The sequence below is a fragment of the Hydra viridissima genome, unplaced genomic scaffold, assembly GCF_058129835.1.
Source record: "Hydra viridissima isolate aposymbiotic clone 2 unplaced genomic scaffold, HvirCarnegie_v1 scaffold_19, whole genome shotgun sequence".
Classification (NCBI taxonomy): Eukaryota; Metazoa; Cnidaria; class Hydrozoa; order Anthoathecata; family Hydridae; genus Hydra; species Hydra viridissima.
In genome coordinates, this window is record NW_028324318.1 from 788429 (window position 1) to 812866 (window position 24438).

The 24438-nt window shown below is 37.9% G+C and overlaps 1 protein-coding gene, 2 non-coding genes and 6 pseudogenes across 4 annotated transcripts in view; 1 reads left to right on the top strand and 8 right to left on the bottom strand.

Annotated features, from left to right (window-relative positions):
* Nucleotides 1–1953: 1953 nt before the first annotated feature.
* On the bottom strand, nt 1954–2358 carry LOC149876552 (late histone H2B.L4 pseudogene; annotated as a pseudogene).
* A 1503-nt stretch (nt 2359–3861) lies between these two features.
* On the bottom strand, nt 3862–4025 carry LOC149876553 (U1 spliceosomal RNA). The gene has a single exon (XR_016448687.1). It is a non-coding gene; the product is annotated as a U1 spliceosomal RNA (small nuclear RNA).
* Nucleotides 4026–4138: 113 nt separating this feature from the next.
* On the bottom strand, nt 4139–4344 carry LOC149876554 (U2 spliceosomal RNA; annotated as a pseudogene).
* A 1027-nt stretch (nt 4345–5371) lies between these two features.
* The window catches only part of LOC149876555 (uncharacterized), a 345360-nt gene continuing 326293 nt past the window's right edge, over nt 5372–24438 (bottom strand). Inside the window, exon 2 of one of the 2 annotated variants that reach the window (XM_090075198.1) lies at nt 5372–9677. In XM_090075198.1, the coding sequence (XP_089931324.1) occupies nt 8521–9615 (1095 nt within the window). In that variant the 5' untranslated portion in view covers nt 9616–9677 and the 3' untranslated portion in view covers nt 5372–8520. The remainder of the gene's footprint in view (nt 9678–24438) is intronic. The other variant, XM_090075199.1, reaches the window with a different exon arrangement.
* On the bottom strand, nt 9540–9708 carry LOC149876556 (U2 spliceosomal RNA; annotated as a pseudogene).
* On the bottom strand, nt 14353–14757 carry LOC149876557 (late histone H2B.L4 pseudogene; annotated as a pseudogene).
* On the top strand, nt 15565–15683 carry LOC149876558 (5S ribosomal RNA). The gene has a single exon (XR_016448686.1). It is a non-coding gene; the product is annotated as a 5S ribosomal RNA (ribosomal RNA).
* On the bottom strand, nt 17124–17261 carry LOC149876559 (U1 spliceosomal RNA; annotated as a pseudogene).
* On the bottom strand, nt 21631–21752 carry LOC149876560 (U2 spliceosomal RNA; annotated as a pseudogene).

Below are 24438 nucleotides of genomic sequence, written 5' to 3' on the forward strand. Positions count from 1 at the left end.
ACGTTTTGCTGTAACCAAACCTCACTTTTAAAAGAAAAGTATGTATAAAGTTAGTATGAACAGATGTGTTGCTCAATGATAACTGTCATTTGAGCAACACGTCTGTTCTGACTTCTCAACGATACATAAGCAGACATTTTAAAACCTTTTTTGGTACCTCTTGCATCGTTCATGGGAGATGGATTCTTTCTTATGTAGGATAATGCTAGACCACATACGGCGCATGTTGTTACTGAATACTTACAAAATGCTACTATTCAAGTTTTGGAGTGGCCGGCTTGCAGTCCAGATATGAACCCAATAGAGCATCTTTGGGGCATAATGGCACGCTGTGTTAGAAGTCAACATCCACCACCTAGACCAGTTGCAACAAAGTCTTATCCGCGTATGTGAAGATATCCTTCAAGAAACGATTACACCTCTAATTGAAAGAAATCCACGGTGCTGTCTGGCTGCAACAACATCAAGATGTGGCAACGCTAGATATTGATAAGTCAAAAATGTTACATTTTAAGCTGTATTAGTGTGCATAACAACAATAATCATCTTAGTTTATTTTGTTACTTACCTTAATTTTATTACTTACCATATTTCTAGTTTTAGTTTGTTTTTCTTTCTTTTCTTTTCTTTTCTCACCATCCTCAAAGTCGCTTTTATTATTACCATCGAAATAACTGTGTTCATGTGTTCTATTCTTAACACGTTTGTCAAAATATATGACCACAATTAAAATAAATCGAAATGTATGTGGTGCGTTAATTTTGCGGTTAAGTGTATATTAACTAGATATTTAACTCGCGCTTTGTGAAGCATATTTTTTTGCCAAGCAAGTTTTTTTTTGCCAGCCAGAATCATAAAAACATCGATTAAAACAAACGAATTATTTTCAGTTTAAATAAAGAGGCTACCGGCTTTAAAAACTTAAAAAACTTGCTTCACTTTTTCTTACGGAATTTATTTGAAGTTTTACATCTAGTTAGTATAAATATCATTGGTTTAGCTAAGAGCATAGTAACGGTTTCTGCTTACTCGCGCAGCCTAGTAACATGGGTGCACCGCGGACGCTCAGTTGCGAATTCTTTCTTTTTTTTTTTTTTTATTATTCCCCTTCCCGAAACCCCGAAATGAACGAAACGCGATTGGCAAGTATTTGATGCATACCTTAATACACAGTAACTAAATTGTAGTATGTGTTTTTTCCGTGCCGAAACTCTGGTCGGAAGACAGTGCATCTTTTTAGATATTTTAGAGCTTGTGGGTTATCATTAGTACCCAAGCCTTTTTATTAGTCATTAAAAAAAAATTTACAAACAAAACTGTATTCTTCTTCTTTTTTTTTTCCGATTGTGATCAGATTATGATTTGTACTGACGATATTACATTGTGTCTACTTCCTCGGTCTTATTTTCTTACAAACATTAACAACATTTGTAGTTTCGTAACTAGCCCATTGACCCTTTCATGCACCAATTATTTTTCCATAACTAACATAATCCATAAAAAATCATCTACAAAATGACAACGGTACTATTAACTGTTTTAATTAGACTTTTTCTACACCTTGATACATTTTGATAGCTTTACAGAACGTTGCGCGGCATTTAGGACTTTGTCAGGTCGTAACAATTACACTAATTGAGTTTGAAAGTCACAGTAACCTCACCGGTAACTGTTCCGTGCTTTTTAGGTCGATGTATATTCTAGAAAAGGGAAGTTTGAGAGCAATTTTGAAGAAGAAAAAAAAGGTTTTAAGTTGTTCATAGCCTAGGACGGATGCAGCAGTTTAAGTGTTTTATTTTAGCAGCTAGTTTAGCTATTCTGCACTTCGCATTGTTTGCAAAATTAAATATAGCGATTGCAACAGATATTTTCATTTGAACCTATTTCGTTAATGCGTCTAATGTTTTTAAAAGATGTGTGGCTATAAAAATAGCCGTTTGAGCGGATTTTGATCTACTTACTGCTGGTGTACTTGGTAACAGCCTTGGTGCCTTCGCTCACTGCGTGTTTAGCAAGTTCACCGGGAAGTAAAAGGCGCACGGCGGTTTGAATTTCACGCGAAGAGATCGTAGATTTCTTATTTTGAAGGGCGAGCCGCGAAGCTTCAGAAGCAATTCTTTCGAAAATGTCGTTCACGAAAGAATTCATGATGCTCATTGCTTTAGAAGAAACACCGACATCAGGGTGAACTTGCTTCAGGACGTTGTAAATGTAAATGGCATAAGACTCTCGTCTCTTTCTCTTGCGCTTCTTGTCACCAGTTCCAGCAATTTTACCACCTTTCTTACCGGCGCGCTTCTCGCCTTTTTTCGCCACCTTTGGCGCTTGTTTTCCTCCGGTTTTTGGTGCGTCTGACATTTCGACGGGCCTAACAGTAAAAATTCTTTTCGTTTGTTTTCATTGCATTGCAACTGGATTTAATTTAAGATAAAGTTGTAGCCTCCAACTTGAAAACTCTTGCGTCATATGCACTTCTATTGGTTCTTAAAAGATTAAGTTGTTTGAGCATCGTTTATTTCTTTTTTACTATTGGTTAAAAAAAGGTTGACTTTGAGACCACTCTATTTTGATAACAATAGCAAACTTTTTGCTGTTTAAAATAAAAAAAAAGGCGCACGAGATCTCTGGTCCGTCTGTCTGTCTGTCTCTGCTTGTGTTAGAAAATAAAATGTCAGGACGTGGAAAAGGAGGAAAAGCTAAGGCCAAGGCAAAAACTCGAAGCTAGTTTTGATGCTGAACAACAAGGGCAACGGTTAAAGGGACTATAGCCACCAGTTAGTTAAAGGGACTATAGCCCTCTTTATGATCAATTACATACCCAGGACCAATAGAAGTCATTAAAAATGAAAAACGAAAGTTAATGAAATATTTTAAAAGTCAAAACTATTTAAATCTTTTAAAAAGTGATTTTTAAAATGTCGTTTGTAGATACACGGGGATACCCGGGAATCTTCCCCGTCCTCTCGGCGGCCATGAAAGAAACCCTCGCAAGTCTAAAGTTGCACGATGTCGATGTTCCCTAGTTTTGTCGAAATGACGAAAAGACTGCAAAACTAGCTTTGAAGAGCAAAAATTTATAAGATTCGTCAATCGTCGTTACGTATCTCTGGCAACGTTGCGTATTGACGTGTCAACTTGCCAAAATGTTTCGGTCGTTGTCGTTTCTTTCTAAGATCAACACGTAGAAATCAGAGCTGTTTTCATGAAAATAATGAACGGTAGTAAAAGAATGCATTTCACCGCACCAGAATCCAATATGCGGTATGCATAAATGGTTGACAATTGTTGTTACTGTTGCTGCTGCTGTTGTTGTTACTATCGTTACTGTTAGATCGTTATTGCTAATGCTTGTTTTTTTGTGGTCGTTGCTATTGTCAGTATTACTTTTATCGTTAGTTTATCGATGCTATCGTTAATTTTTGTTATTGTCGTTATTGTTATCTTCATCGTTGTCATTATTTTCGTTGTCACTATTGATATCGATTTTCTTATTGCTACTGTTTGTTATTTTAACTATTATTATCGTCATTGTTTTTTATTACAACAACTCGTTTTCACTGTTGTGACTGTCACATTTTGTTCCGCGGTCGAGTGATTTCCGGGATTGTAACCGGTCGATCACGCTTGCTGGTTGTCACGTTGAAACGATTCTCGTCGCTCCTATGCTTATTTGGTTGCCTCTTTGCGATTCTTAGATTTTTATTGATTTTATACACACAAAAAAAACAAAAAAAAAAAACAACAACTTTTGAAATAAATAAAACTTATTTGCACTTATAGCAGACCTTGTATGCGCCTCTCAAAATATGCAGTAGACTCTTAGGGGTGAGAGGAGAGGTTTTTTTTTTAAGTCGTTAGAGGAGGGGGCGAGCGCGAACGCAGGCCCCCACTACCAGAAATTGTACGGTCGAGTTACCGACGTTAGCGGTAATCGCAGGGGTCAGCCCAGGCGAAGTGCAATGCAAGAGCCTCACCCTGGAAGAAGCCCCATGTTGATCAGGTTTACTTCCCCGTCAGGTAAGTATGCTTTTCCCGTTGTGTGGGCAGCCTCGGACGTGCCCCATTCTTCTCAATTGTGGGTTTTCGATTGCACACCGCATCGTCCCGTTTGTTTGCTTTTTTTTTTTTTTCCTTCTCTATAGTATGGGCCGCGCTCAGCAGTAGTGCAACGCCGAGGCAACCCGCGGTCAGGGCGAGGTAAACCTACGATCCCTTGACCAAATGCCAAAAATCAGATTAATATATGAGCCGGACTATGCCGGCGTACCAGATATTAAACTGATAAGAACAGATACTTTTTTTTTTTTTTTTTTTTATGTCAGTATATATTTACAATAAAGAAGTTACAAGATTTTATCTCGTTTTTATATAATAAAAGCGTGGCTATTGCCCCACGCCCTTAAGTTAAATACATACATCCTCCGGATCCTCTTGGATCCTTTGGACATATTCGTCATCGTGTTACAATTTTTTTTTTTTTTTTTTTTTTTTTTAAAATAAAATGTTAGGATATATTAGTTTAAGATGAGTTAGATGTTTTTGCCGTGGTTTAAAATATATAAGCGTGGGTATTACACCACGCCCTTAAAAAATATACATACATCCTCCAGATCCACCGGGATCCTTTGGACATATTCGTGGGGATGCCGTAGTTTTAAAATAAATAAGCGTGGTTATTACACCACGCCCTTAAAATAAAAACATACATCCTCCGGACCCACCGGGATCCTTTGGACATATTCGTTGAAGAGGGGAGGGAGGGCGTTTTCTGATAGCGAACAAATATCCTTAAAATAGAAAAACTAAATCTTGTTTGTTTGCATCGCTTATAGCGCTATTAATCGAAAAAAGACTGTGAAATTTTTCCACGTCATTCTCGCGTAAAAATTTGTTATATTTTATTTTCCAAAGGAATTTTATTTCTCTTTTGATAACTTCTATAATTTTAGTGGGAGTAATATTTTTGTTTTCTTTTGTTTTCATGTTCCGAGCTCTCCACAGTTCGGTTGTAATTATGTTGGTTGCTGTAGTTATTTATTTTTCTGTGTTTTTGTTAATTGAGGGAGCGCTTGTATCCATTAAAAAAACGGCGTGGATAATGTTAAAAGGATTGTTTGTTAGTTTTTCATAAATGTTTTTAAAGTGCCTCCACACCGTTCTGGCCGTTTTGCAGTGAACAAAAGGGTGTAATGTTGTTTCGATTTTATTACAATAGTCGCATTTTGGTATTCGGCGCCCGCGATTTTTTTTCCAATTGTGAATTTTTTGCTTAGTGGGGATCATATCGTGAAGGATCCGCCACTGCACATTTTGGCACGGCCCTTGCGCGTACGAATTAAAGTTTCGCCTCCACATGTTGTTCCATGGCAAAGTTTTTTGAAATGTCGCATCCCACTTTCGCTGCGCTTTCGCGATGTTTTCGTTTTGATTGTGGTTCGCTAAAAAGAGGTATACGCATTTTGCTGTTTTTTGGTTTATCTGCAAAATAGCCGGTGTTTTTCTTATTGTTTCTATAACATCTTTGTAGAAGAAGGGATGTTCTTTTAGATATTTTGGGAAGTTGTTTTGGGCTAAAAAGGACCACTGCGGGTATTTGTTTTTTGCCAGGGCGGTCAAGGAAAGGGCTAAAAAATATTTTTGTAGGAAGAGGCTTTCATGAGGCCTGTCGTTTTCATTCAAGCAGAGCAAGTGTTTCATTCTTAGCGCTATGCATTGCCTAGACGTGTCTAAGATTCCTAATCCCCCGGCTTTCACCGGGAGGTTTAGGATGTCTCTTTTGATGGGTTCGGCGAAATTATTTTGCCACAGATAGACAGATGTTTCTTTGCGGATTTTTAGTTCCGTTTCCCTGTCGATCGGGAAAACGTTCGCCACGAACCACACTTTCGACAGCGCCAGCGTGTTGATATACACGCCTTTGCATCTTAGGGACACGTTCCTGTATTTAAAACTCGATAGCCGTGTTTTAAAAGTTTCAAACGCTTTTTGCCAATTTGTCTCAGCCGTGCGCTTCAAATCAGTGTAAAAGGTTATTCCTAAAATTTTTATTCCGTTTTCGTTTGTCCAATTAATGTCGCGCATGTTTTTGCTACGCTGTCCAAAGACGTTGTCTTGGACAGCCGGATCAAAACCGCCTAGCGCAAAGCCTTTAGTTTTTGCTTTATTAATGTTAGATCCTGTGGCGCGTTCGAATTTTTTAAGAGTGTTAAAAATTTCATCGATAGAACTAATATTTCTGGCCGCTACCGTGGTATCGTCTGCGTACTGTAAAATTTTCAAGTTCGCTTTCGTCCCCGGTAGCGGTATGCCGTCAATTTGTTTATTTTTTTTAATTTCCAAAGACAAAGCCTCAACCGCAATGCAATAAAGCATCAAGGAGATAGGATCTCCTTGTCTTACTCCTCTTTCAATTTTAAACGGCTCGCTCATGAATCCGTTGTTTAAAATTAGCGAATGCGTATTTTTCATAGTGTGCTTAATTGCTCTTATGAAGTTTTGACCAAGATTTAGTTTTTTTAAGACTTTGAAGAGAAAACCTCTGTCAATTTTGTCAAAAGCTTTCTCTTGATCGATCGTTATTAAAAATCCTGCGATATTTTTTTCGTTGGTGTATTCTATTAAATCTCTAACAAGAAATAAGTTCGAATATATATTTCTTTTTGGTACAGAGCATGTCTGCGAAGGTTCAAGAATTTTGTGTAGTATTTTTGAAAGTCGTAGCGCTAAAGCCTTAGTTATAATTTTATAATCTGCGCACAAAAGGGATATCGGTCTCCAGTTCTGCATTAGTGTTAAGTCTCCTTGTTTTGGAAGAAGGCTTACCAATGCAGTTCTCTGGGTCCACGAAAGTTCGTTGTTTTTCTCGAAAAGATTTTTGTTTGCTAGGGAGGTCAGTTCTTCGCCGAACAGATCCCAGTACTCTTGGTAGAGTTCTACCGGTATACCGTCTATCCCTGGTGTTTTATTTTTTGCGAGCGAGAAGGCCGCGTTTCGCATTTCCGCGTTGCTCAGTTTTATGTTTAAAAATGCATTTTCATAATCGGTTAGCGGTTTTTGAAAATTGTCGAGGAAGAGGTTTCCCTCTTCTTCATCTACGTGTTGTTTTTTGTAAAGATGCTGAAAAAATTTTTTAATAGTTTCTTGAATGTTTTTTGTATCAGTATAAATCTCGTCGCCGCACCTTATTTCTTTTATTGTTTTTTTGCGTTGATTATTTTTCTCCATTTGAAAAAGAACTTTTGAGGGAGTTTCGCCCTCCTCTATTATAATTTGTTTTGTTCTTACAAAAACGCCCGCGACGTTTTCGAGCGCTTGCAATTGTTTTTGGAGAGTTTTAATTTTTTCTTTGTTTTTGTCTGTTTTATTTTTTTCTACTTCAATTTCTTCCTTCAAAATCACAGTCTTGCGCTTTTTTTCATTGTTTATTTCTGCTGCTCGCCGCACTGCGACATCTCTAATTTTAGTTTTGGCAATGTCCCACCATTGGTTTGGGTTTTTATAATCGCTTTTAGTCCTTTTCATGTGATTAATTTCGCGTTGTAGCGTTTGCTTAAAAACGGTATCTTTTAAAATATCAGTGTTCAAGTGCCAGTAACCTGGTCCTCTCGCGTTTGGTTTTTTACTTTCAATTGCGCATAAAACCGCGCTGTGATCGCTCACCTCCGCTTTTAAAATTTTGCACGTGCTCTGCATTTTCGCTGTTGAAGAAATATATACTCGATCAATTCTACTTCTAAAAGTTTTGTCAGGTTTTTCAAAAGTGAATTCTAAAGTCAAAGGATTGTTTTCTCTGTAGAGATCAACGAGTTCGTATTTTTCGATAAAATTTTGCAAATTCCTATTTCCTAGAGTGTTGTTTTTACTTAAAAAATCACCGCCTTGCCTATCTAGCTGAGGGTTAAGAACCATATTAAAATCTCCCGAAAGGATAAGAGTATCGCATTTAGTCGCGTGTCGGTCTAGAGATTTAAAAAAGTTTTCTTTTTCTTGCGGTACGTTAGGACCGTATATGTTTATCATTCTAATATTTTTCTCATTTATCAAAAAACTAGCCGCAAGAATTCTCCCGCGCTTATCTTTAGTAACGTCTTTAATTTCAATATCAGATTTTGTTAAAAAAGCGACTCCGCGCTCCTTGTGGTTTAGATTGTTCCAAAGAGAGTGACCTTTTGTTAAATTTCGCCATTCCTTAGTCCATTTTTCTACGCTTTTGTCACACCCGTGCGTTTCTTGAAGTAAAATAACATCGCAACTTTTACTTTCACAATATCGCATTATTTTTCGTCTTTTGGTCTCGTCATTGAGACCGTTGACGTTTAGCGTTAAAATTTTTAGCCTCATTCAAAAAAGCAAACAAAAGGTTAGCGTGACTTCAAAGAATTGCATATTAAAAAATTCTCAAAATAAAGTGGCGCGTTCTTAAACTTTCAGGAGATTTTAAAAGGTATGGGACAAAATTTGCGTCTTACAATCAAAATAAGGAAGATAAAATAAAATAAAGACAAACACAGAAAGCGTACGTTACCCGTGTTTGTCTTCAACCGTTCGTTCCTTAGACTGTCTTTTCGGATCATCCGATTCTTTCGCTTCTTTCGTTTTTCGCTTTTTCTTTATTTTCGTTTTTTCCACTGCAACTTTCATCTCTACGTCTTCATCGTTCTTCTCGGGGGTGATTGTTGTTATTTCCTTCGTCTCTCCTTTCTCGACTTTCTCTTCTGAAATGCTCTCCTCAACTATCGTAGTTAGCTCCTTCTCAATTGTCTCCTCCGCAAGTGATCTTACTGCCGTTTTTATTTCGTTATCGTTTTCGTCCTTTTTTTGTTCCGCAATCGGGATTTCTTCATTCGTAGTTTTCCGCGGGAGTCGTGCCGGCTGTCCGGTGTGAATCGCTCGCACTCTGTAGCCCCTGATTGTCAAGAAATACGGTATCGGTGACGGGAGATCCTCCATGACGGCCACGAGGATACCGGAATAATACGGGGTACCTTTCGTAGGCGTTCGTTTAATCACCGGTCTGGTTGACAAGTGCTTTCCAAAGCCCATTTCCTGTAACACCCTGCCGACTTGAAAGTTTTTGGCCTCGAGCGGTAGCCCGAGTATCGACACCGTTGTTCGTCTAGTGGGCGTTCGGTTCGGCGTGGAGTTGTTGAATTTATGATGGAATCCACCTATATTTAAACCTCTTTCGAGAATGGCGTATTTTGCGCGAACAGATTTCATCACCACTTCAAGTACGGTACCGCCACGGATGATCTGGATCCCTTCTAAATCCTCATCGAGATTGCAGTTTTCGATTTCTCGTAAAACGTCCATCATGGTCACGCGAATTTGAAGCGAACACACTAGCGTATTTTTAAGTTGCGGTCGAAAGTTGTCGTGATATACGTTGGCAGAAGCGGCATTCGCGTAGCTCGATGGCTTCGAGTCGATGTTCTCTTTTCGTTTCGCCTCCGTCTCGTCATTCTCGGAGTCATCAATCGCCTCGTCGTCGCTGCTATATTCCATCGCGAAGTCCACCGTCACGTCTCCTGTCGCAGCTTTCTCGATCCTCTGAAGCAAGTTAGCGGATGTCGCATCCAACGGTGAGGAGCTCGATTCTCCTCCAGCATTCGCCATCTAAAATACACACAAAAAAGAAATCGCTAGCTCGTCCTAAAAATTCAAGAACAGATACTACACTTGATCTTAGCCATTAGGCCGAGAAGCGATACTTTTTGCAACGAATTTGTCCCGGCTCCCTCCCTCTCAACGAAAAAACTTGTGGACATTTGAATGATCAAGTCGATGGGTAACTTTAAGTTTCAACGATGAAAACATGGCTTTCTCGTACTGCATCAATTTCACTCTAAAACATTTGGGCTTTTTTTCAAAAATAACCCAGCTTCTTTCAAAAATAACCCAATTAACCAAAACATAAAAAACGTTTAAAGGCTTTTAAATTTAACGCTGGGCAGCAGATGTGATCAAAGGCCAAGTTGAACAACTGAAAATCAACTCTGTATATGAGCGTCCGACAGATTTCTCTGTCAAAAAGCATTTTGAGAACCTCTGTATTTAAATGTTCTTTTCAACTGTTGTAATGACAGTACTTTAATTCATCACCAGGGTCGCCAAGAAACAGCAGAGTTTAGGAGGACTTGCTTGTCATTAGCCTCGACCCTTTCCCAAGTAGTAATTCCTCACAAAGTCTAAAAAAACAAGCTTGAAAGTTTAAAAATTGGGATGGTGCAAATTAAGTTAAGAATTTAAACTGAGTAGCAAGAAAATATTTTTCAGATACTTTAGTCATTGCAAGAAATGAACACTTTAAATGTTTACTGACAAAAAGGTAAAACAATTTTAAAAAGTGACCTAAAACATCCACTGACAAAATATCAAATGACAAATGGAAAATGAAAAAATTTATGACACTAAATCGACACAGCATTAGGTTAGCAAAAGTAAAGCATACATACCTTGCACACTGTATCTGCATTTTTCCAATCACAAACTCGCAGAGTGTGGTAAAAGTTAATGAGACCTGGAACAATAAGCAAAGTATTTTTTTTAAATATTACATTTTTTAACATATTACCTAACCTAAATTAAGCCTGCAAATGTATTTGCGTACAACTTAGAAGCTCAGGATTGATGGAGAATAAACTTAAAAATATAATTCCCAAGTCAGTTAAAAAAAATGTTTACTTGTTGGCTAAAGGTCGACTTTTTCAAACTACCACTTTTAAAAAATGGTTGTGGTAAACTATCGAAGAAACATGACTTACCTTTTTCTTGAAACTTTAACTGCTTCAATATTATATGCTCTGCTAACCTAACTTAACCCTTAACCTTGCCCCAGGACAACACTCAAAATTCTCTTTCAATAATTTATTTTCAATAATCAGACTTGCTACCTGAGGCTGAGTTAACTTTAGTAGTAACTCTATAAAATGTTATATGAGAAAGCCAAACAAAAGGTTCGCTTCAAAATGTAATGAGTATGTAATTTTTTAAAAATTTTATCGCATATCTTTAATCGAATTAAAGGGATCATTCCAAAGAAGCTATAGATTGTCCAGTGAAAAGCATACCTAATTAAGCATTACTTTATTGGGGTTGTGTCAGTATAACTGTAAATGAAACAAAGCTATGAACAAACTAAAGAAATAGGTAAAAGTCTTAGAAAGATCCTATTTCTGTTTCACTCACCAATAAAATCAAGAAGAATTTCCCACTTCTTATTCATTGAGTGTGATGCTCTAAAGAGTATTGCAACTTGCATTCTGGATAATCCAGGAACTCAGAACAAACTCTGTAACTGCACTCATGAAAGTCTTTTGTAACTACTCCTTCATAAAGTTGATGCTTCTAAAAATGGAAATTTATTTTTGAAAGGATTTTTTCATCAGAAACTATTCTTAAGTATTTGAAGACTTGAAAAAGTAAAGTGGGCACAACAATAGGGGTTAAACTGCTTCAAATTTTAAAACACAAACACCAAAATAAGGTGAAAAGATTGAAAATAAAATAGCACAGTACTTTCTGTTACCTTAAAGCATTCTTGATAAATCGTTAAAAAAACTGTGTGAACTCCTCTAAACTTGTCACTTGTCTTGGTTTTGGCATCAGCTACTGTATGAGAAGATAAAACAGGATTTAATTTGTTTAGTTTCCCTTTTTTTTTTTTCTTTTTTTTTTTTTTCGAAACAAGCTAAAAGCACCTTTTCTGCTCTTGACGCTACGCCAACACCAAAAATTTCAGTAGGACTGCGCGTAGCCACTGCACCGTTGTTAAACTCAATGATATGCACTTTACCGCAAAATTAACGCACCACTTATAAATTCCGACTTATTTTGAAAAATATTACGTATTTCCCGGATTTATCAAATACAAAGTCGATAATAATGTTTATTGTGACGTCATTTGTAGGCTTTATTCCGTTTTAGTTTCCAAATTGTAGCAGCTTTTCATAAGCAGCACGTTTTGCTGTAACCAAACCTCACTTTTAAAAGAAAAGTATGTATAAAGTTAGTATGAACAGATGTGTTGCTCAATGATAACTGTCATTTGAGCAACACGTCTGTTCTGACTTCTCAACGATACATAAGCAGACATTTTAAAACCTTTTTTGGTACCTCTTGCATCGTTCATGGGAGATGGATTCTTTCTTATGTAGGATAATGCTAGACCACATACGGCGCATGTTGTTACTGAATACTTACAAAATGCTACTATTCAAGTTTTGGAGTGGCCGGCTTGCAGTCCAGATATGAACCCAATAGAGCATCTTTGGGGCATAATGGCACGCTGTGTTAGAAGTCAACATCCACCACCTTAGACGAGTTGCGACAAAGTCTTATCCGCGTATGTGAAGATATCCTTCAAGAAACGATTACACCTCTAATTGAAAGAAATCCACGGTGCTGTCTGGCTGCAACAACATCAAGATGTGGCAACGCTAGATATTGATAAGTCAAAAATGTTACATTTTAAGCTGTATTAGTGTGCATAACAACAATAATCATCTTAGTTTATTTTGTTACTTACCTTAATTTTATTACTTACCATATTTCTAGTTTTAGTTTGTTTTTCTTTCTTTTCTTTTCTTTTCTCACCATCCTCAAAGTCGCTTTTATTATTACCATCGAAATAACTGTGTTCATGTGTTCTATTCTTAACACGTTTGTCAAAATATATGACCACAATTAAAATAAATCGAAATGTATGTGGTGCGTTAATTTTGCGGTTAGGTGTATATTAACTAGATATTTAACTCGCGCTTTCGCAGTGAAGCATATTTTTTTGCCAAGCAAGTTTTTTTTTGCCAGCCAGAATCATAAAAACATCGATTAAAACAAACGAATTATTGTCAGTTTAAATAAAGCGGCTACCGGCTTTAAAAACTTAAAAAACTTGCTTCACTTTTTCTTACGGAATTTATTTGAAGTTTTACATCTAGTTAGTATAAATATCATTGGTTTAGCTAAGAGCATAGTAACGGTTTCTGCTTACTCGCGCAGCCTAGTAAGATGGGTGCACCGCGGACGCTCAGTTGCGAGTTCTTTCTTTTTTTTTTTTTTATCATTCCCCTTCCCGAAACCCCGAAATGAACGAAACGCGATTGGCAAGTATTTGATGCATACCTTAATACACAGTGACTAAATTGTAGTATGTGTTTTTTCCGTGCCGAAACTCTGGTCGGAAGACACTGCATCTTTTTAGATATTTTAGAGCTTGTGGGTTATCACTAGTACCCAAGCCTTTTTATGAGTCATTAAAAAAAAGTTTACAAACAAAACTGTATTCTTCTTCTTTTTTTTTCCGATTGTGATCAGATTATGATTTGTACTGACGATATTACATTGTGTCTACTTCCTCGGTCTTATTTTCTTACAAACATTTAGAACATTTGTAGTTTCGTAACTATCCCATTGACCCTTTCATGCACCAATTATTTTTCCATAACTAACATAATCCATAAAAAATCATCTACAAAATGACAGCGGTACTATTAACTGTTTTAATTAGACTTTTTCTACACCTTGATACATTTTGATAGCTTTACAGAACGTCAGTTTTCTTTACCCGTTGATGTAACAACTTTGCTGACAACGTTTGAATACTTTGAACACTTTGCCAACGCATTAAATATTCTTGCAGTCGTACTATCTTGCGTGTTTGTGATCCCCACCACTATTGAGTTTGCGTGGCAGCATAGGTATAGCGACAATCGACTAATGGATTTTTAGAAGCCAGCGTTGCTCATATACTTTCAAAAGTAGAACTGCTCTCACTGAGATTAGTCGCGCTGGTGCTATTTCATGCGCTCCAGTGAAAAAGAGCGCCAAGCTACCGGTTGCTAAAAAACCCGCGGTAAAGAAAGCTGAAACAGCACCTAAGAAGAAAGTCGCTGCAAAGAGTGCCACCGCAAAAGTGGACAAGAAATAACCTGTACTGCTCAATCCTTCATCAAACGGCTATTTTCATAGGCACACATTTCTTTAAAACGTTGCGCGGCATTTAGGACTTTGCCAGGTAGTAACAACTACACTAATTGAGTTTGAAAGTCACAGTAACCTCACCGGTAACTGTTCCGTGCTTTTTAGGTCGATGTATATTCTAGAAAAGGGGAGTTTGAGAGCAATTTTGAAGAAGAAAAAAAAAGGTTTTAAGTTGTTCATAGCCTAGGACGGATGCAGCAGTTTAAGTGTTTTATTTTAGCAGCTAGTTTAGTTATTCTGCACTTGGCATTGTTTGCAAAATTAAATATAGCGATTGCAACAGACATTTTCATTTGAACCTATTTCGTTAATGCGTCTAATGTTTTTAAAAGATGTGTGGCTATAAAAATAGCCGTTTGAGCGGATTTTGATTTACTTACTGCTGGTGTACTTGGTAACAGCCTTGGTGCCTTCGCTCACAGCGTGTTTAGCAAGTTCACCGGGAAGTAAAAGGCGCACGGCGGTTTGAATTTCACGCGAAGAGATCGTAGATTTCTTATTTTGAAGGGCGAGCCGCGAAGCTTCAGAAGCAATTCTTTCGAAAATGTCGTTCACGAAAGAATTCATGATGCTCATTGCTTTAGAAGAAACACCGACATCAGGGTGAACTTGCTTCAGGACGTTGTAAATGTAAATGGCATAAGACTCTCGTCTCTTTCTCTTGCGCTTCTTGTCACCAGTTCCAGCAATTTTACCACCTTTCTTACCGGCGCGCTTCTCGCCTTTTTTCGCCACCTTTGGCGCTTGTTTTCCTCCGGTTTTTGGTGCGTCTGACATTTCGACGGGCCTAACAGTAAAAATTCTTTTCGTTTGTTTTCATTGCATTGCAACTGGATTTAATTTAAGATAAAGTTGTAGCCTCCAACTTGAAAACTCTTGCGTCATATGCACTTCTATTGGTTCTTAAAAGATTAAGTTGTTTGAGCATCGTTTATTTCTTTTTTACTATTGGTTAAAAAAAGGTTGACTTTGAGACCACTCTATTTTGATAAGAATAGCAAACTTTTTGCTGTTTAAAATAAAAAAAAGGCGCACGAGATCTCTGGTCCGTCTGTCTGTCTGTCTCTGCTTGTGTTAGAAAATAAAATGTCAGGACGTGGAAAAGGAGGAAAAGCTAAGGCCAAGGCAAAAACTCGATCTTTCAGAGCGGGTCTTCAGTTTCCTGTTGGTCGCGTTCACCGATTTTTGCGCAAAGGACATTACGCCAATCGCATCGGTTCAGGCGCACCGGTCTACTTAGCTGCAGTTTTGGAATACCTCTCCGCCGAAATCTTAGAGTTAGCTGGTAATGCTGCACGCGATAACAAAAAAGCCAGGATCATTCCTCGTCACTTACAGCTAGCTGTTCGCAACGACGAAGAGTTAAACAAGTTGTTGTCAGGTGTTACAATTGCGAGCGGCGGTGTGTTGCCAAACATTCAAGCTGTGTTGCTTCCCAAAAAGAACGAGAAGGTTCCAAAGCCAGCAGCCCAGTAAACGGCGGTATAAACAACACAAAAGGCTATTTTCATAGCCACACATCTGTTAAAAATTATTGTTAAGGCGTTAGAAACTTTAAATTTTGAATTAAACCCGTAAACTGTTGCCTACGACCATACCACGGTGAATACACCCGTTCTCGTCCGATCACGGAAGTTAAGCATCGTCGGGCCAGGGTAGTACTTGGATGGGTGACCGCCTGGGAACTCCTGGTGCCGTAGGCTTTTGCAACCGTTTACGAAAAAAAAAAAAAAAAAAGTCGCCAAAGGGGACTCCCTTTTCTTTACAAAATCTGCTTTTTCAGTTGACTCTAAGATACACAGAACTCATCCCCTGCAAAAGAATATGCATAAACGCGTGCCTGCCTGGGTGGTGTCGATTGAAAGGGGAGCGACTGGTCGAAAGGTGTGTGAGGGCGCTTCTTCCGTCTCCGCATCTCTGAGGGAAAGAAAATGGCGCTCTTTTTCCTCGCACAAGAGCCAGAAAGCTAGTTTTGATGCTGAACAACAAGGGCAACGGTTAAAGGGACTATAGCCACCATAGTCACCGAGAGAAATTTCGGGCCCAGGGGAAGTTTTCTTAAGGGGCCCTCGTTGTGATCAATTACATACCCAGGACCAATAGAAGTGTGCTCTAGTCATTAAAAATTAAAAACGAAAGTGAATGAAATCTTTTAAAAGTCAAAACTATTTAAATCTTTTAAAAAATGATTTTTAAAATGTCGTTTGTAGATACACGGGGATACCCGGGAATCTTCCCCGTCCTCTCGGCGGCCATGAAAGAAACCCTCGCAAGTCTAAAGTTGCACGATGTCGATGTTCCCTAGTTTTGTCGAAATGACGAAAAGACTGCAAAACTAGCTTTGAAGAGCAAAAATTTATAAGATTCGTCAATCGTCGTTACGTATCTCTGGCAACGTTGCGTATTGACGTGTCAACTTGCCAAAATGTTTCGGTCGTTGTCGTTTCTTTCTAAGATCAACACGTAGGAATCAGAGCTGTTTTCATGAAAATAATGAACGGTAGTAAAAGAATGCATTTCACCGCACCAGAATCCAATATGCGGTATGCATAAATGGTTGACAATTGTTGTTATTGTTGCTGCTGCTGTTGTTGTTACTATTGTTACTGTTAGATCGTTACTGCTAATGCTTATTTTTTTGTGGTCGTTGCTATTGTCAGTATTCCCATTATCGTTAGTTTATCGATGCTATCGTTAATTTTTGTTATTGTCGTTATTGTTATCTTCATCGTTGTCATTATTTTCGTTGTCACTATTGATATCGATTTTCTTATTGCTACTGTTTGTTATTTTAACTATTATTATCGTCATTGTTTTTTATTACAGCGACTCGTTTTCACTGTTGTGACTGTCACATTTTGTTCCGCCGTCGAGTGATTTCCGGGATTGTAACCGGTCGATCACGCTTGCTGGTTGTCACGTTGAAACGATTCTCGTCGCTCCTATGCTTATTTGGTTGCCTCTTTGCGATTCTTAGATTTTTATTGATTTTATACAAAAAAAAAAAAACAAAAAAAAAAACAACAACTTTTGAAATAAATAAAACTTATTTGCACTTATAGCAGACCTTGTATGCGCCTCTCAAAATATGCAGTAGACTCTTAGGGGTGAGAGGAGAGGTTTTTTTTTTAAGTCGTTAGAGGAGGGGGCGAGCGCGAACGCAGGCCCCCACTACCAGAAATTGTACGGTCGAGTTACCGACGTTAGCGGTAATCGCAGGGGTCAGCCCAGGCGAAGTGCAATGCAAGAGCCTCACCCTGGAAGAAGCCCCATGTTGATCAGATATTATGATTTTTATTTCGGGTCCTCCAGCTAGTTGCCTTGCGGACCCTAGTCATGATTTACACGAGTGTCCGTTAACAAAGTTAAAGAAATTAAAAATAAATAAACTCGTGGCAATCATGACGGCGAACAGAACAGGGCCAAAAAAAAGTAAAATTAAAAATAAAAATTAATAGGCCAAAAAACAAAAGTGAAAAGGAAAAAAAGAAAAAAGAGAAAAAAAAAAGAAAAAATTTCAACGAATAAGAGCTTTTTATTGTTATCGCAAAAAACTACTTAGTTTCAAATTTATTTCGAGTTTATTTTCCTTGTTCCAAATGTTTTTAGTTTCCCTAAGAAAATCATCTAAAGTGTTGTTTTCTTTTGCTATTTGGTATTCGGTACTTATTATTTTTTTAAGTTTTCCTTCGAATTCTTTTAGGAGGTTCTCTTTCGAGAACATGGTTCGCTCATGATGTGCTCTCGTTCTGTTACAATATATGTGAAAGAAAAGTTCGTTAAACATAAAGTTTCCAAAGTTATATTTATGCGCGCTTTCATCAGGTCCAAATAAAAGGAGTTTAAAAGTATTTTTAAAAGGTTCGGTTTTGGGATACAAAATGTTTAAAAAAGAGACTGCGTATTTTATCAAAGGTTGCACCTTTTCACAGTTGAACAACATGTGCGATAGATTCTCGCTTTCTTTCATGCATTGAGGGCATAGGTCGTCACTGACGTAACCTCTTTTTTTAAAAATTGCGTTTGTGGGCAATGCAAAATGAATAGCTTTATATTTAATTTCGCTCGCTTTATTGTTGTTTTGGCTTTTGTGTATTTTATAAAAAAGTTTTTCCCACTCCTTATCGGTAGTGTTGAGCATGCTTTCTTTAAATATCTTATTCCATTTTAAAAAATGCGTTTTTGTTTTTGCAATTTGCTTTTCCATTAGAATTTTATAGATGGTTTTGGGTTTTAAATTTTGAATGCTTATTTTTAAGTTTTTCGACACCGTTAAAGTCAGGTCAGCTTTGTTGTGGTCGTAGTTTTGATGTTCGTTTTCGATTTTGTGTTTCCAGTCGGGGGGGAGGGAGGATGTGATTTGGTCGAGTTCGTTTTTGGTTAGGTTTATCAGTCTGTTGTCGAGGAAGCCCGGTCTGAATACGTTGGAAATGTCTGCCAGTTTTATCAGTTCGTTTCGTTTTGCGTTGTTTGTCGGTGTTAGAGTTTTGTTTTGTTTGCGTATATGTGGGTTGTAGAAGATGGGTTGTCTCAGTATTTGTTCTATGGTGAGGTGTTTGTGCGTTTGGTATTTTGTCAGTTCAGTCCAGTCATTGATCATTTGTCTGTAGTATAGAGGTAAGGTCTTGAGGGTCGCGTCTGAGTGTGCGGTCAGGAAAACTAAGTTTCCCTGACCGGCATTTCTGTAATTGTTTAGTATGTGTTCGGCTGTGTCGCGCCAAGGTCCTGTGTTTTTGCCGTTGAAAAGTTTGGACACCCAGCTCGCTTGGATGGATTTAAGCTTTTCGCTGATGTTTATTATTTTGAGTCCACCCTTTTCAAATAGTTCTGAATGGTGTTTTCGAGGTTGGTAATAAGTTTTTGGCAGGGTAGAGGTAGGGTAAAGGCAAGGTGCCATATGCCGCTGAGTAGCGACTGGTTTATAATTAGCGCCTTGCCCTTAAAGGAGAGTTTAACCCTCGACCATTTGAGGATTTTCTCTCGGACTTTGCCTACCTCTTCCCTCCACTGTTTGTGGGCACTGTACTCATTGTTGTTAGAAAAGAGAACTCCTAAGCTCTTGAAGCAGGGATCTCCCCACTCGAAGCCTAGGTAGTCCTCCTTGTTTTGAGTGATGTTGGTACCTAGCCACAGTCCTTGGCATTTGTCGCGGTTCAGTTTTGTTCCGGTAGCTCTGTAATGAATGTCTAGTGCGTGTCCAAGTTCGGTAATTGATTCGTCTCCTGTCAAGTAGAAGTTGGTGTCGTCGGCATATTGGAGTATTTTTGTTTCATTTTTGTTAATTATAATGCCTTTAATTTTTGGGTTTTTCCTTATATACCCCGCAAAAATTTCAGCTTGGATGTTGTAAAGCATCATTGAAAGGGGACAACCTTGTCTTACTCCTCTGATTATTTTAATGTTATTAGAAAGAAAACCGTTTATTTTAACGCGCGCGGATATGTCGTAATAAAGCGTTTTAATAAAATTTGTAAATAAAACACCAAAGCCGAAAAAACGTAGGCTATCAAATAAAAAAATACGATCCACCCTGTCGAAGGCCTTCACCTGGTCTATGGAGATTATCGAGGCGTTTATTTTGTTTTCATGGGCTATTTTAATGATATCTCTCGTGTAACTGAGGTTGTCGTAGATGGTCCTGTCCGGGATACATGCCGTCTGGCATTCGCTAATTACTTGCGGGAGGACATGTTTCAACCTGTTGGCCAGGACCTTCGACAGTATTTTGTAATCAGTGTTCAGGAGAGATATCGGTCTCCAGTTATTAATATCTTTTTTTTCTCCTTTTTTGTAGAGGCATATAATTATGGCTTGTTTTTGAGAACCCGTCATTTCGCCGTGTCTCAGCACGAAGTTGTACAAAGCAAGCATAGATTCCCCCAAAAGGGGAAAACTGGCTTTGTAAAACTCCGCGGTAAGTCCGTCGGATCCCGGAGATTTATTGTTCTCCAGTTCCATTATCGCTTTTTTTATTTCAAAAAGTTCTATCGGTTTTTGGAGGACTTTTTTGTTGTTTTTTGAAATTTTTTTGGGTTCTGTGTTTTGGAAGAGATACTTTTGGCTTGAGAGGTCTCTCTCTTCGGTATTATAAAGTTTTTTATAGAAATTCTCAAATTCAGCGATAATGTCGCCGGAGTGTGTTTTTGTTTCTCCGGTTTCCGAATTTATTTCGGCAACGACGGATTTTGCCAGTTTGTTCTTTTCAAGGTTTAAGAAAAATTTGTTGCATTTTTCGCCTTGATATCTCCATTTAATTCTTGCGCGTATCGCCGCTCCTATCGCTCTATTTTTTTCAAAATACTCTAGTTTGTTTTTTAGTTCTCTACAAAGAATCACCATGTTGGAGTTTTTGTGTATCTTTTTTTGTGCGTTTTTTAATTTTTTTCTTAGTTTGTATTCCTCTTTTCTTTTTGTTTTTGCTTCTATTTTACTGTACGTTTTAGCGTGGTTTTTAATTGCATTTTTAAGCGCTTCCCACCAGTCGGTGATTTTTTCAAAGTTGTTTATTTGTTCGATTTCTTTTGAGAGAAAGTTTTTAAGTTGTGACTGGTAGTTTTCATTTTTTAAATGCTTGTTATTTAAAATCCAAATATCTTTACCGAAGTCAATTTTTTGAAGTTTTATTTTCGCAGTTATGGCATTGTAGTGATCAGAGAACGTCGCTGGCACGTGGCTTGTTGTTACATATTGCCTAGCGCTTTTGCTGATGTAAATTCTGTCTAGCCTAGAATGCGTCACGTTGTTAGTAGATCTGTAAGTAAATTCCTCTTTGGTGATGTTAAAGGTACGCCACATATCTTCGAGGTCGAATCTGTTTAGGAGATTTTTAAGGCTCAGTGACGAGCCGCACGTTTTTCTATAGAGTTTGGGATATCTATCGGCCTCGTCAAGAACCATGTTAAAATCTCCTCCACAGACGACTAAATACTCGCTCAGATCAAAACTTTGTAATAGTTTTATTATTTTTTGAAAAATATTTTTTCTTTCGTTTTGTTGCAGTTTCGTATGACCAGATGTGGCGTAGATATTTATTAAGAGGAATTTTTGTTCCTTTGTTCTAGTAGCCAGAATGTTGAAATTGCCATTTACATCAGCATGCTCAAAGAAAATTTCATTGAGGTAATTAGCGCATAGAATTGCGGTGCCGCGTGTTCTCTCGCCACCAGCAGAAAAGAACGCAGATGCGTTCCATTCTTTTGCCATATGTAAATTTTCTTTTTGATTAAGGTGAGTTTCTTGGATGAAAATAAAATCGCTTTTAAGTTTTTTAAGGTTTTTCAGTACAGTTTTTCTTTTAATTTCGTTTTTTAGACCAGAAACGTTTGCTGAATAAATTTTTACGCTGCTCATTTTTAACAGGTGAGGACCGTCGACCTGATGGGTCGCCCATCTCTATTACTTGATTTGTATATATAAATATATATATATAAAAAAAAAAAAAAAAAAAAAAAAAAAAAAAAAAAATTTTTTTTAAAGGAAAGAATAAAAGAAAAAGCGCGCAAAATATAAAGCGCAGATATGTAATATATAACTTTTCTCACCCGATCGACTGGTTGAGTGTTTTTGGAACATTTTGTTTCTTTTTTAGGTCAGTTTTTTGCGGTGTTTGCGGTGGGGCGCTTCTTTTCGTTGATTTTTCGACTTTCTTCCAACTGTTGGACCTACGATCCCTTGACCAAATGCCAAAAATCAGATTAATATATGAGCCGGACTATGCCGGCGTACCAGATATTAAACTGATAAGAACAGATACTTCTGTTGCATAAATATATTCGCCGTTCTTTATAATATATAATCGTGGTTATTACACCACGACCTTATAAAAAATTCATACATCCATCGAGCTTTTTAGACTCGCAGGACATATTCGTATGGTAAGATTTGTTGCTTTTTTTTTTTTTTTTTTCCTTTTGTGTATGATAAGTACGAGATTTGCGAGAAAAAAACGAAATTTAAGATTTTGGCTCTTGTTTCTTGGATAGAGGGGACTAATATGACTTTTGTTAAGTTTCTCTCAGAAAGGCATAAATTTTTCTATGTTGTGACTTGTGGTGTATGGGTTAATGCTCGTATTACATTCCCGTGCGTAAATATATATATAATTTTTTTTTTTTTTTTTTTTTTTTTTTCCGTGTTAAAAAATAAATGCACTCCCCTTGTCATCTCTGGACGACTCAGGTTATGCCACTAAGGGGAAGGTGGTGTTATGTTTTTAAAAGAAAACGTGGGTTATTTTTAGAGATTTTGTTACAGAGTAAAGACGAGTGTGTTTTCGCTTTCGCTGCTTATTGCGTTGTTAACGGAGAACAGTTTATGAAATTTTTTTATGTTGTTTTCTCTAGCTAGTTTATTGTATTTTATTTGCCAAATGTATTTTATTTCCCTCTTGACGTTTTCTATTATTTTGGTGGAGGTTATGTTTTTGTTTTCTATTGTTTTCAAGTTTCTCCCTCTCCAAAGTTCTGTTGTAATAATGTTTGTTATTGTTGTTATTAATTTTGCTTTAGTGTCCGTTTTCGGGAGATCGCTTGTGTCAATTAAAAAAATCGCATGGAGCGCGTTAAAAGTTTTAGGGGTAATTAGTTTTTCGTAGAGACCTTTAAAGTGTCTCCACACTGTTCTAGCCGTTTTACAGAAAAGTACGGGGTGTAATGTGTTTTCTGTTTGTCCGCAGAAGGCGCAACTGGGCGCTCCTCGTCCTCTGTTCTTTTTCCAATTGTGAATTTTTAATTTGGTTGGGAGGATTTCGTGAAGTATTTTCCACTGGGTGTTCTGGCTAGGACCTTGCGCGTAAGAGTTAAAGCTCCGTAGCCAGATCTTTTCCCACGGCAGCGTTTTTTGGAACTGACAGTCCCAGTTTCTTTGGCTTTTAATTATGTTTGAATTTTGTTTGATGCTCGCCAAATATAGGTAAATATTTTTTGAGGTTTTGTGTTGGATGTTGAAGATTTGCTGGTTTTGCCGAAGCAAATCGACAACATCCTTGTAATAAAAAGGCGGGTCGTTTAAGGATTTGGGATAATTGTTGTCGGTTAGGAAAATCCATTGGGGATATTTGAATTTTGCCAAATTGGTAAGGGAAAACGCTAGCGTGTATTTTTGTAGAAAATATTTCTCGTGAGGTTTTGGGTTTTCGCTTATTTGTAGCATGTGTTTTGTTCGCAATGCCAGACATTGATCATGCGCGTCTAGGATACCTAAGCCTCCTTTTTCTACTGGCAAGTTCAGAATGTCTCTCTTTATTGGTTCGGCAAAGTTATTTTGCCACAAGTAAATGGAGATTTCTTTTTTTATGAGTTTTTCTGTTTCTTTGCCAATTGGAAAAACATTTGCCACGAACCACACTTTGGATAGCGCAAGAGTGTTGACGTAAACGCTCTTGCACCTCAGGGAGACGTTTCTGTATTTAAAGTTTTTTACTTTGTTTTTAAAGTTTTCGTACGCCTTTTGCCAGTTTAAATCGGCCGTACGGCGGAGATTTGTAAAAAAGGTGATGCCAAGTATTTTGAGGCCGCTTTCGTTGACCCAGTCGACTACGACATCATTTTTCCTCCGCTGTTTTAGGAGTGAGTCGCATTCGACGTGATCAAAGTTCCCGAGGGCCAAACCTTTGGTTTTGTGTTTGTTTATGTTAGAGCCTGACGCTCTTTCAAACTTTTCTAGAGTGTTGAAAATTTCCTCTAGGGAGGTGATGTTGCGCGCCACCACTGTGGTGTCGTCAGCGTATTGCATCACCTTCAGGTTTGTTTTTGTCCCTGGCAACGGGATACCGTCGATTTTATTGTTGTTTTTAAAATCGAGCGCCAGGGCTTCGACCGCGACACAGTAAAGCATTAGAGATATCGGGTCCCCCTGTCTTACCCCTCTCTCAATTTTAAAGGGTGCGCTCAAGTATCCGTTGTTTATAATCAGAGACTGAGCGTTTTTCATAGTTTGTTTTATCGCTCTAACAAAGTTTTTTCCAAGGTTTAGTTTCTTCAGGATCTTGAAGAGAAAGCCTCTGTCGATTTTGTCAAAGGCTTTCTCTTGATCTATCGCGATTAGGTATCCTTCTATGTTTTTCTCGTTCGTATAATCAATTAAGTCTCTCGTTAAGAATAGATTCGAGTATATGTTTCTCTCCGGCACAGAGCATGTCTGCGACGGTTCGAGAAGTTTGTTTAAGACTTTCGCGAGTCGAAGGGCTAGCGCTTTTGTTATTATTTTGTAATCCGCGCACAACAGGGATATCGGGCGCCAGTTCTGCATGAGAGACAGGTCCCCAGATTTTGGTAGGAGACTGATCAATGCAGTCCTCTGCGACCAAGGGAGGTCGTTATTTTTGTCGAAGAGGTTTTCGTTGGCAAGCTTTGTGAAATCCTCTCCGACCAGGCCCCAGTATTGTTGATAGAACTCTACTGGGATGCCGTCGATTCCCGGCGATTTGCCCGTTGCGAGCGAATTTGCCGCTTTTAGCAG